The 12,461-nt window shown below is 41.8% G+C and overlaps 1 protein-coding gene across 3 annotated transcripts in view; it reads right to left on the bottom strand.

Annotated features, from left to right (window-relative positions):
- Positions 1-12,461, bottom strand: part of tgfbr3 (transforming growth factor, beta receptor III) — an 82,925-nt gene that overhangs the window by 35,555 nt on the left and 34,909 nt on the right. For all 3 annotated transcript variants that reach the window (XM_074636481.1, XM_074636479.1, XM_074636480.1), the window contains exon 4: positions 4,818-4,955. In XM_074636481.1, the coding sequence (XP_074492582.1) occupies positions 4,818-4,955 (138 nt within the window). The remainder of the gene's footprint in view (positions 1-4,817; positions 4,956-12,461) is intronic.

The following is a 12,461-nucleotide window of genomic DNA, read 5'->3' as shown; positions in this document are numbered from 1 at the left end:
CCATTCGAGGAGAGATGTATCTTATCGTGTAAAAAGTATATTCAGAACAGCCTGTTTTCATTAAAAAGTAAAAACTCATTGCTCTGCAAAATCCCTGATGTAGAACATCATTAGACACACAGCTACAGCTCTGCCTGGACTGTGGGCCTTAATGATGGTTGTCAGCTGTTTTCTGTCTGCCACCACTGACAAGGGGAGACATTTACTGTGATGCCGACCTGCTGCTCTCTACAGACACAGCCCTCTCACTGGCCACATATTATCACAGCTTAAGGAAATACAAGCAGGCCAGATGCACATCAATCTGCATGAAATGCTGCAGTTTCCTTTGACATGAGAGCATTTATTCCCATTACTACAGGAAATAATAATTAAAAGGACTGCTTGGCACTCGGGCCTCATGTCTTCATGTACTTCTCTGAAAGCAATCCTACTCATGCACAAGGAAATTATTTAAAAAAGGGGAACTCATCATTTCTTTAAATTAGGGCGGTCAAAGTTAACGCAATAATAACGCGTTAATGCATATTCGTTTTAGCGGCACTAATTTCTTTAACGCATTTATGCAACTTGCAATTTTTAAGTTGTAGCGGGCTAAGTTTTAAAGCTAGAGTGAAGATACTGGTATCATGTGAAAAATCTAAGGAATCCATTGGTACCAACCATGTCATACTGGCTTGTCGCGAAGGATGCTAATTAGCGTTACATTTTGGTGAGGGAAAACTGCCATGGCCATTTTCAAAGGGGTCCCTTGACCTCTGACCTCAAGATATGTGAATGAAAATGGGTTCTATGGGTACCCACGAGTCTCCCCTTTACAGACATGCCCACTTTATGATAATCACATGCAGTTTGGGCCAAGTCATAGTCAAGTCAGCACACTGACACACTGACAGCTGTTGTTGTCTATTGGGCTGCAGTTTGCCATGTTATGATTTTAGCATATTTTTCATGCTAAATGCAGTACCTGTGAGGGTTTCTGGACAATATTTGTCATTGTTTTGTGTTGTTAATTAATTTCCAATAATATTATTATGTATGTATATAATATACACTCATCTGCATAAAGCAAGCATATTCGTCTACTCCCACGTTGATAAGAGTATTAAATACTTGACAAATCTTTCATCAAGGTACACTTTCGACAGATAAAAAATGCAAAAATTAATGTGCAATTAACTCTAGACAATCATGCGATTAATCACGAATCAATATTTTAATCGATTAAAAGCCCGACTTTAAATGCAAAAAGTTTAGAACTATAGATTTTCTAAATTTCTCTAAGAATCCTCTTATAAGAAACATTTATTTGGATGCAAGATGAGTGAATGTTAGAACCCTCCTTTAACTATGCAACCCTTTTTAGTGTACAGTAATCAGTCTCATGCAGAGGGGATGGTTTATTAATATATCTGCTTCAGTCACATGTCAGATAAGCCTTAAAAAAGTTCCATATGGTCTAGATTGACGCATATTATTTCTCTGGCTGCTCTAAACGTCAAAGGGGCTGAGACAAACAGAATATGTAAGTGGAGCACAAGGCTCTTTATATAATAATAATAATATATATATGCGTGTGTGTGTGTGTGTGTGTGTGTGTGTGTGTGTGTGTGTGTGTGTGTGTGTGTGTGTGTGTGTGTGTGTGTGTGTGTGTGTGTGTGTGTGTGTGTGTGTGTGTGTGTGTGCGTGTGTGTGTGTGTGTATACATGAGCCGGTGCATAACACAAGGATTTTGCAATCCGTGAATGTTTTTCTCCGTGTCACATTAGCTTTCACGGCAGGATGTTTTGCGCCTGAGAGGTAAGCAAGAAAACACTGGACCACATATGGAACTCATTTGTGTACCTGATACTGCATTCTTGGAGAATGCTGTGGTGTTAACATACAATTGAAAATGATTACTTCTGGGAAGCCAAAAATACAGAAAAGCCTTCAGAGCATATAAGGGCAAAGAAAAAAAGTTTTCATGGCAATATATACGGCAGTGTAGTTAAGCCAAGGCTGAGGCTTGTGGGTCTCATTTTGCTATGATTTTCTCATGTGATACATAAGCTTTGAACATGGGCACTGAAGCAGTCCATTTTTACATTTTTTATTAAGTTTCCCAGCGGCCCCCTGGTGCCTTTACTAAAAAAGGCAGGCTCTCCAGGGGACCTGGCTCCAACTACACTGAGATATAATCCCTCCTCCTCCCCCATGTGTGCTCTGGTCCGAACTCTGTGGAGCTATTTTGATATTGTTGACAATTTTAAAGTGAGACAATGACTACGTTTACATGCACACTAGTATTCCACTATTATTCAGAATTTGACAATAATAAGGATCATGTGAACAGCATATTTTGTTTGGATGTTCTGAATGAGGCCTTATTCCGAATGGAGCACTTTCCGATTAAGACGAGTGGGATGTGCTGATATTATTCTGATTTTAGGAGTGTTCTTTGGACATGTATACAGCACATTTGGAATATGCGTCTTACTTGGGTTTTTACGGCAGTTTGCGACACACGACCTCTCGCCTGTTTGCAGCCAGCTCTGTGCGTTGTACACAAACCAACTAGTTGACAGTTTGCAGAGATGTATGCTCAAAAGAAAAGCCCACATTTCTGGTCGGAAGGAGAAACACACCTACTTTTAAACATTATGAAAGACTTGGATATCAACAGGTTTTTAGATATGCGAAAAAATCTCACAATGGCGAGCTTTTCAAAAAAGGTTTTTAAAGGAATAAAATCTGGAGGCTGTGTTTGCACGGTCGAACAAGTACGCCACCTGTTACGCCACTGATTACGTTAATCGGAGTATGCACAGCTACATGTAAACAGGAATATCAGTGGAATATTCATTTTCATTAACCATGTAAACAGCTTAGTAGGAATATTGTCTTTTTTGGAATAAGGCCAAAAGCCGTAATGTTTTGTGCATGTAAACGTAGTCATTGTAATTTTTAAAAGAAGAAAAAAAAAGACTTTCCTTCTCTTACAAATGAAAAGTTCAATTCACAGACAATAAAACACACAATTTCTCCAGTCAGTACTAATAAAGTTTTGCTGCTACAGCCTTAGTAGATTATGGCGACTAATGTTAGCTTATGTTCACAAACTTGACCTTAATGAGTCAGTTAGCGGATTTTATGACTATTCTCTACTTGTGCTCCTGTTACACTACATTTTAGCATGTCACAGAAAAGTAACAAGAAGAGAACCTTGGGAAATGAAAGCAACATCAATGTACCATTGTCCTGTAACTACCACTTGTGGCCACGGTGGCTGCTTTTCTGCAAAAGCTACATAGGCTGGTTCCAAAATCATTGATTTAGTTACTAGTTCCTAATCCTTACCTATGGAGTTCTATGTAGAGGACTATATAGTGAGTTCAGCAGCAAAATGAAAAAGAAACAAACAACTTTTGGACACTACTCGGGTCAATCTGCACCGTTAATTACGTCATCGCACAATTAAAACGTGCCAAATCAACATCAACTGGTAGACTATCCATAATAAATACTGACATGTATGTTTGTGATAAGTACATATTGTAAACTATTTTGTTGAGTTGCCTCTTGGAGAAATGCTCTATGTGAATTTAAGTTACTCCTGTAAGACAGAGATGCAGTGTATATGGCGTCTAGGGCTTTTATTGTGAAAGGTAAGAATGGAAGGAGTAAAGCAGCCGTTGTCGTTGCCGTTGTCAGTGTGGAAGCAATAAGCCTATTTTCCCAAATTAATAAATACAAAGTACTTTGTGGTCGTTTGTGTTGTGATGTGCCGATCTGCTCACATTAAATACATTATTTTCGCGCCACAAGCTCATGGATTTGTCTCAATCGCGATTCTCTCTCTCCTCTCGTCCGTCCGTTCGTCTCGTCTAGTGCTTTGTTAGTGTCCATTGTTGTACACTACCTTTTGTATACTATAAAATGGCGAACTCACTATATAGTCCACTATATAGTAGACAATTTCTTTTTTGAATGAATGTCTTGCTGATGTTACACATCTGGATCAGTTTCACCTCAGATTGGAAACCAAATGCAACCATTAACATTATCATTATTAACAAACAAATTGGCAATATAATTCAGGATTTCAGCAAATATCAGAAGGTGAGGGATCAACTCCTCACTCAGCAGAGCTTTAGTGGTTTAGTGTTTGCTGCCACACATTCCCCGTTGTTAGGGTTTTTCGTGGTATACGGATACGCCCTGTCTGATTTGAACAGCTGCCAAGCTATCAACAGGACCGTTAACGGGGGGAGGGTGGGGGGAGGGAGGCAGCGGGGATACGGCCCTGTGGTTATAGAGTGTGAATAATGCTGACGAAGCACATTACATCTTTTCACATAAACACATTTTACACCACGATGTGAGGGAGTGATACTGTTTAGAGTTTGGTTAAAAAGTGAAAACTCTCACAGTAACATACTGAATCATTTGATATGAATAAACAGTAGTCATATTAATGAAACTAGCACTAATCTAAAACTAGTTCCACAATTATCTTACTATCATAAAAGAAAGGAAACGCTAAGAATGCATCTGCACACTTCTGAGAAGAGTGCACATCTGTAGCTAAGTAAGCATGCACTGATGAAACTGATGTATGTGTATACAGATTAAAGATGAATGCCTCGCCACAATGCAACGTTATCATGGGAAGCCTCATGTGGAGTGTGGAAAGGCCTCCTCTGCACATTTAATGTACATCACTTTCCCTCGGAGAAGGAAGGCTACTGAAATGGCGGTACGGTTTAGCCCGCGAGGAAATTAATACACAGTTTTAGGAAGTAGGATTTAAAGGCTTTTGGTGATGCTGGACTCACATGAAAGGTACGTTGAACGCCCAGGGCCAGGTTCTCCGCCTTGATCTTCCAAATCAGTGGTTGGGGGGAGTTGAGCACTAAAACCAGCGGCTTCTGGTGGCGCAGCAGAGACTGGATCGGCTTCAGATGCAGCTCAACCTGGTACGGCAAAAGAAAGGGATTGGAGTCACATAAAGGAACAACACACACAAAGTGTATACTGAGGAAGAGATCAAATTCACAGCACGTCACGTGATCCCATTTCACGCAGCCACACCGTGCAAATGTCAAAGCTTTGATTTTTCTCATGTTCACTGAAACATACAGTTACTATCCCGGTGTAATTGCAGTGCTGTAGATTGTTCTTCTTTATCAGGCTTTGTGGTTGTTTATGTACTCACTCTGCTGATAAACTCACAAAGACGGCGTGCTGTGTTCTCCCTAAAAGGCACTTGCTTAGCTCTGATATGTAGCCTCAGCGGGATCTGAACTTTCACACAGTGGAGTCTTTGTTAGCGGAGGGAAAAAATAGTAAGGGTCCCTGTTACCATCTCTACAGCATGCAACCATGCCGTTGGTTCTCAGACTGCCATTAAAACTGATTTTCACAGTCTGGTAGTGAGACGGGGAAAACAAACTTAATGTTTTGGGACCTAAAATGTTGTTTTCTTGTTTTCCAGTTTTAGACTTGTCTGGACCATTTGGGCCAAATCTAGTCAGGTGGTTCATGACCAGAGCGTGAACTGAGCTCAAACTCATCTCAGGAAAGGATCTGGCTTTCCATCGTGCTCTTTGCAGATAAGCACAACTTCACTTAATTGCTAACATTCCCATTACGCAAGAGATGTTAAAAACTCTCAATTGTTCTCTCTTGCCTTGATGAGAAGTGATACGAGATGGTATGGTGGTCTGTCTGACACTCTTCTTTAAACTTCCTCGACTCTGTATTACCAGACTAATCATATTAGCCCCATCCTGTGTGTCAGCACTAAAAGCCTGTAAATCACTAATTCAACCCATAAGGATTCACATTAGATGTTAAAACAACCCCTACGGTAACTTAATCAAACACAGCTCGCAAAAATATTGGCCCTTCGCTTTTATTCAACAAATACAATAAAGCCTTTAGGGTTCCACTGAAGCTAATAATGGAACAAACGATCTGTAATTATGATGGTGATTGTTAAAAATGCGCTGACAGTTTCATATTAGGAGTATTTGAACCATAGAGAACATTCAAGCCGATAATTTGTTTGGATGTGGTTGAGGCGTGTATATTATCAAGATGAAGATCTACATCGTTATGGAAACCATTACCATTTTTCTGGTGCGATGCTTTTTTACACTCGTACTCTCTTTATTTCAGTCAATACAAAACAACAATCAATAATCAACAAACTATATAGTACTCTTTTATACTGAAGGGTAAACCATTTATGTAATAGTCTGGATCAGTGCAATTTTCAAATAGGCTCTATACCAAATTAATAACAATAACCTAACAAGTAGGAGAGGGGGAAAAAATCTATACAGCATAGTATCGCAATATTTTGCATGACAATATTGTATTGATACGGACGTCATTTATCAATCTTAGATTATATAAACTATTAACCTCTTAGCAGTCCGACGGTCCGCTGGTGGGCCCGGCCGCTATTCTGTCTTTCAGAGATTGTAGCGGGAAGAACGCTACATAACGCTCCAAAGTTACACTAAACTTTGCCGAGGAAAAACTGGTATGGCCATTTTCAAAGGGGTCCTTTGACCTCTGACCTCAAGATATGTGAATGAAAACTCTGAGATGAGCGGAGTGAAAACTGTATCTTATTAAGAAATATGTTGACAAACTGCATAATTTGCAGTTGAAAAAATTTAATAAATTACCTTACCTTTAGATTTTGAACCCAAACAAACCCACAGTATCTTGTTCAGTGCTGCTATGATGCAGACCATAAATACAGGCCTTCAGTTTTAATTCATAGACAATAATCACCATTCAAATTTCCATATTGGTCAGAAAAATTGCAATTATCTTGTCAGTAGGCAAGATATGAAAAATACAACTCTGTATGTCTCTCTCTCTGCAAGCCAACCGTACGCCAGACTCCTGTCTCCCTTAGAACAGATCTATTCTTTCCAGTAATCTTTGATTTTTATCTCCTGGCAGATACGCTGCGTTCAAAGACTTGTCACTGTGATGCTGCATGAAGCCGTTTAACAAGAGACACCGACAGCACCGGCAGAGTGAACACGAAGCATCAAAGCCTAATTATCAGTCCTCCGCAGATGTGAGCCCTGGAGGAGAGCAACACACACGAGTATTTAGCGATGTGGTCTGTGAAAGTGCTGCACAAATCATTAAAAAGTCCCTAGGAGAGAAGAAAGTGGAAGAAATTACGGAACGGTTATCTATGAGGCAAACTGGATGCTGATCCAAACAAACAGATCAGAGACTCACTGCTCTTTTTTTTTTTTGCATATTTGCTTTCCCCTTGGTCCAGACTGTGGAAAAAGCGCGTGCATCGCTCCTCTGAGAATAACAACAACCAAGATATAATCATACCTGGCTTGGCTTTGAGGCCCTGGCGGCTTTGAGAGATGGAAGAGAGAGGTTAGAAGAAGGATGAGAGTGAGAGAGAGAGAGTTGTAAAAGAAAGAGGAATTTTAAACCCAGACAGAAACACTTCCAGAAGACGTGAGTCACCTGAAAACACAGGCATAAACAGAGCGCTGAAGTGAGGAAGCGCCAAGAGGCACTGATGGCGAAAAAGAGAAAACGGTGGTAATTATTATCTGCTGTTATTCAAGTTTAGCAAGTAAACAGTGATAAGCTAGATCAGTTCTGACCAGAGCTGGGTTGCACAATGCAAGCGATGATCAGCACTCAGCAGCAGCTGGCGTGCATCTGCCCACGGAGTTGCCGTCAGGAGGTTTGGTAAGACTGGCAACAGACCCTGTCACACAGCCAGGGTGTGGAGAGATGAGGTGCAGAAACACCAGGCATCCAAGTGCCTCTCATAATGGTGTTCGCAAGGATCAGGTGACGCTGAGTTGTCCCTCTTGCAGCTACCTTCATGGGACCCTGCGGAGACGGGTCTGCCGGGAACAGGAGGCCACGCCTGATTGATTATCAGGAGGCTGGCACAGGGATTTGGATGTCCAGTGTCCATTACAGTTACTGGACGCATTTGCCAGCAGCCACGGATGGAGGCTTGTCTAGACCTATCGCGTTACTGAAATTACACTCCACACAAGGGACGACAGCTGTAGCGGGAGGCCCGTCACTGGGCATACCAGTAGTGGTGATGGTAGTGTGTGTAAACAATGGTAATGTTAAAAAAGAAACAATACAACTCTAAATCAGCTTCGACAACAAAAATAGCGCCAACTGGAACCCGAATGATGAATCACACACCATCCTTTATTGTATAACAAAGCCACATGGTTAGATTTAGAACGCACTGATGTCCGTGACACTGTAATTATAACGGGTGATTTGTTTGTCCTGTCTCGAGCATGTGGTTGCAATTGCATGACCTTTTCAAGCCAACTAAATCACAGTGAGTTTCAAGTGCGCTTCTTAAACACCGTGCATCAACGTTGCAATGCGATACTTTCACAATATTGCGGCCCCGACAATGTATCCAGCCCTGCAGTCAGGGCTCAGTATCAGCTCGGCTCAGTGTCCTTGCAGTTTCCTTTATTGACAGAGCTGATTAAGCGCCTGATGATCCCTGTTGATTCAGAGAAAACCCAAAACATCCTTTAATTAGCCAAAAAGTAGTCTAATCTAGGAACACACTCTCCCTCCCAGGAAATAATAATGAAAGAAAGCACAGTGTATTATGACATGAAACAGAGACATGCTGAACAATGTCAGAATAACAACTTGCATATTTTAAAGCCCCCCCTCCAGTGTATTTTGGCTTTTCTGTGATATTTCATATTTCTTTGAATGATTTCCTGACAATGTTGATAAGCCACACTGCCAAAAAATTTTGACAAATAACTTAATTTTGTGCTCTGTCTGTTTGTCTTTCAAGTTAGTTAGCTAACTTAATTAGGTGTAGTTAGCCAGCCTCACATATTGCATTATCTAACTGCAGGTTTTCATTTTATTTTCTAGTTCCCTACACTTTAGTTTAGTGTGTTGTTCATTTTCACAATGCTGTGTGTGCAATCAACGCATTGGATTACACAAAATTCCACCGGCAGGATCAAATAGCACAACATACTGTCTCTCTCACTGGCTCTCTTCTTTACCATCTCCTACTGGAGGTAAATTAACAGAAAGCAGCCGATGCCGTACGCCAGTGTTGTGTCCGGCCACAGTGCACCACAGGACGGATCATAGACATGCTGCTCGCCGTTTGAAATGCAGTTTCGGGATGTTTTGGAGGTTTGTCGGCCTCTAACAGGTCCGGACGCCGGGGAGCGGACAACTTTCAGGCCAAGAGAAAACAAGAGAAAAGTCCCGCTAGAGAAATAAACGAATCACAGTGCAACCTGGTGCAGCCTGGTGCAGCCTGGTGCAGCCTGGTGCAGCCCGGTGCAGTGTTGGTGCTTGGAGCTGAGGCGAGAGCAGCCGATGCTGGTGGACGGTGCACCTCTGAAACGTTCCGAAACTGCATTTCAAACGGCGTCCTGTGGTGTGCTGTGGCCAGCGTACGGTGGTGCGGCTCCTCGGTGCAGCAGCAGCGGCTGCCTCGCCAGGAGGAGGAGATGGTAAATGAGAGAACGAGTGAGAGAGAGTCGGTGTGTTGTGCTAATTCTTGTATTATTTGTGGTCTGATAAACACTAAATTCATCAGATTCAGTGCCATATAGCTAGCTGTTTTCCAAGCTACTGTAGCCGGCTTCATCTAAACTGGGTTGAGAAACGATGCAATCTGGTCGGTTTCTCTGTTTGAGAAAGAAACGAAAAACAGGAAGTAACACTGGCTGGAGGGCGGCTTTAAATAGGAGACATTTAAAATAGATCAATATCCAAAATTATAACAATAAACAACACTAAACTGGATAGATAAACTTCTGCATGCTAAACCCTGGAACACTGCAAAAGTTGAAAACAAAGAGATCTACAAAGAGCTGAAAAGTCACGGCTCCAAGAGGAGAACGGCACAGTGCCTGGGACCAATCCTACTGTGTTATCTGATGCGTGTGTGTATGTGCGTGTGTGTTGTCTATCTGGATCTTGGTTCTTTCTGGATCACTGAGGGTGTACAGAGGGAAGGGGGGAGCAGGACCAAAACCTGTTGACCGCTCTTATCAGCGCCACCCACATATTTGAGTGCGATGGGGATGCTACCTGGAGCCTGATGGTAATCAGTCTGCACTCAGCTCAACGCCGAGCTGCAAGAACGGCAGCCTGGAAAGACGTCAGAGCGAGGCGGATAGCAATCTGTGAGTGATATGGCAGAGTGGCAGGACATGCTGAGGAGAATAAAACGGCGTCGAGGCAGGGGGGGACGGGGTCAGGAGGACAGATCACGATAACCCTCTGATTAGATTAAAGTCCAACGGAAATGAAAATATATTTTTGCAAAACAAAATTTCCAAAAAGAGGTCTTATTTATTTTATTCATATTTATTGATAGTGTCCCCTACATTAGTGTTCTCCAGAGTAGGGATGTCAAGATACCAGGAATTTAGTAGTCAATACCAATACCAGTGAAATTCCACGATTCTCGAAACCCAATTCAATAACACGGTAAAAAATAAATAAATAAATAAATAAAGCCCATGGACTTCAACGTACACTACTCCTGCATACTTGTTTTTGCAAATCTATTATTAACCCTCGATGATGCGCCAAGTTTCTCGCCAATAACTACATTTTACAATATTATATTTGAACACATCATGATAACGTTATAATTTACCTTCGCCCAGTCATTTTTACTGACTAGAGCTTGATCGCATCATAATGTAGCTCAATGCAGCTTCCGTTAACATTAACTGTTAGCTCCATTATTTACCCAAGCAGGACTGTGGTGCCAACCGGCTGCTAACAGCTAACATTACTGGCTCTCCACCTGTCAACACAGATTTGTTGTTCACAACGAAGCATAATCAGGGAAATTTTCTATCGTCACCGGTACCTACGGTGCCTCTACTGTACTGTTAAAAAAACGAGTATCACCATGTTTTTTAAGAATTTTGGCATCGGCTTGGTACCGAAGTATTGCTTCTCGTGACATCCCTACTCCAGAACGAGAATATTTGGTTCCAACTGACGATGTCGGTACTGTGATTTCATTGGTGATATCTGTGTACGCAGGCGCAAATAATGGTTTGTAACATCACTTCAATTTAAAATGCCACACAGCCAGTTCATTTGCTGATCTTTTTATACCTTGCTAAGTCCCATTTGTGATTTAAGCACTTCCTAATGTGACTTTGGATGTTCCACCTTTATTATAAAATGTATTTACATCAGGAGAACTCCCAGGGAAAAAAAATTGTCCTAGTGAACAAAAACTGTATGACTGTTATGACATTCGATAAGCCTCAAAAGCAAGTTTAAATAAAAACATTGCTCGCTTCGTGTGTGCAGTTTGTCTCGTGTGTGAGCTCTCCCCTTATCTGACGCTGTGCTCTCGCCAGCTGTTTGTGCCCGGTGAGCTCCTCCAGCCAGTCACTCATACAGTCAAAGATATCTGCGAATTCCAGCTGATAAAACAATCATCTGCTCTGCCTCACCCTGATTCAGAGCCAGTGGCTGTGTTTGATGTTTGCCTTTGGTAAGCTGATTAGAGAAAGATGGCAGATTGCAGATATCGCCGGCCCCTTATGTTTATTTTCTACCCTATCACCCGACTGTACCCAGACGGGCCTCTTGTTTTGAGCTGCCTGCTTTTTGCTCCACAGTTTGCAGCGACTGGGGAACTACTGGGTGACTGCCATAGTGCCGAGCTCTGCGGCAACGCACATGTGGTGGTGATTTGTTCGCAGGGTGCAAAAGGCCACTTTAACATGTGACAGAAGGAACATGTGGAAAAATGTTCAAACCTGATACCTACACCGTTGAACCAAAGCTGGGGGAGCAGAAAAGAACACCTCAGTATGAGGTCATTGTTTTGGTGGAACTAAAGTGGCAAAACACCAACACCTTCAGGTCAACAGTCAACCGACAAAAAGATATTTGGCCTCAAAATCCCGAGGGGTTTAAAGCTGGGATGGAATTTCAGCAGCAAGTCTAGTCTACGCACAGCTTCCTCGGACTGTAACTCTCATTTGTCCTCTTGCTCTAGAAGATTACATGTTTCTTATATAACCTAATTGAAATTTGTGAAAATGATTCTACCATTATTAAAAACAAAGCCCCAACCTGGCACTACATGCTTTACTGTGACTTGCCAGCCCAGAACAGTCACTTTACTAGTCCCTCTTCCAGCATACTGGCTCTCAGCCTGGCCTGTCTTTTATTTAGAGGCCCACATGGGTATTAGAGAGAAAAGGGGCTTCTGTTACTTTGATCAGGACCACTGGAGCTGAGGAAATCATCACTCTTTTTTCAGACAAATGTGAATAACACTTTAATAGAAAAAAAAAAAGATTGTCCAGGCGAGCCAGTGTCAGTCTCAGTACTGGTCATTTTATGGAAAGGGAGAGTTAGGAATCTATGAAACAAACAGCCCACTGTCTAAAAGAACCGTTGAGTAA

Source organism: Sebastes fasciatus, chromosome 5 (assembly GCF_043250625.1).
Source record: "Sebastes fasciatus isolate fSebFas1 chromosome 5, fSebFas1.pri, whole genome shotgun sequence".
In the NCBI taxonomy this organism is placed as follows: Eukaryota; Metazoa; Chordata; class Actinopteri; order Perciformes; family Sebastidae; genus Sebastes; species Sebastes fasciatus.
Note: the sequence above shows the minus strand (reverse complement) of the source record. Positions and strands in the feature narration are given on the sequence as shown.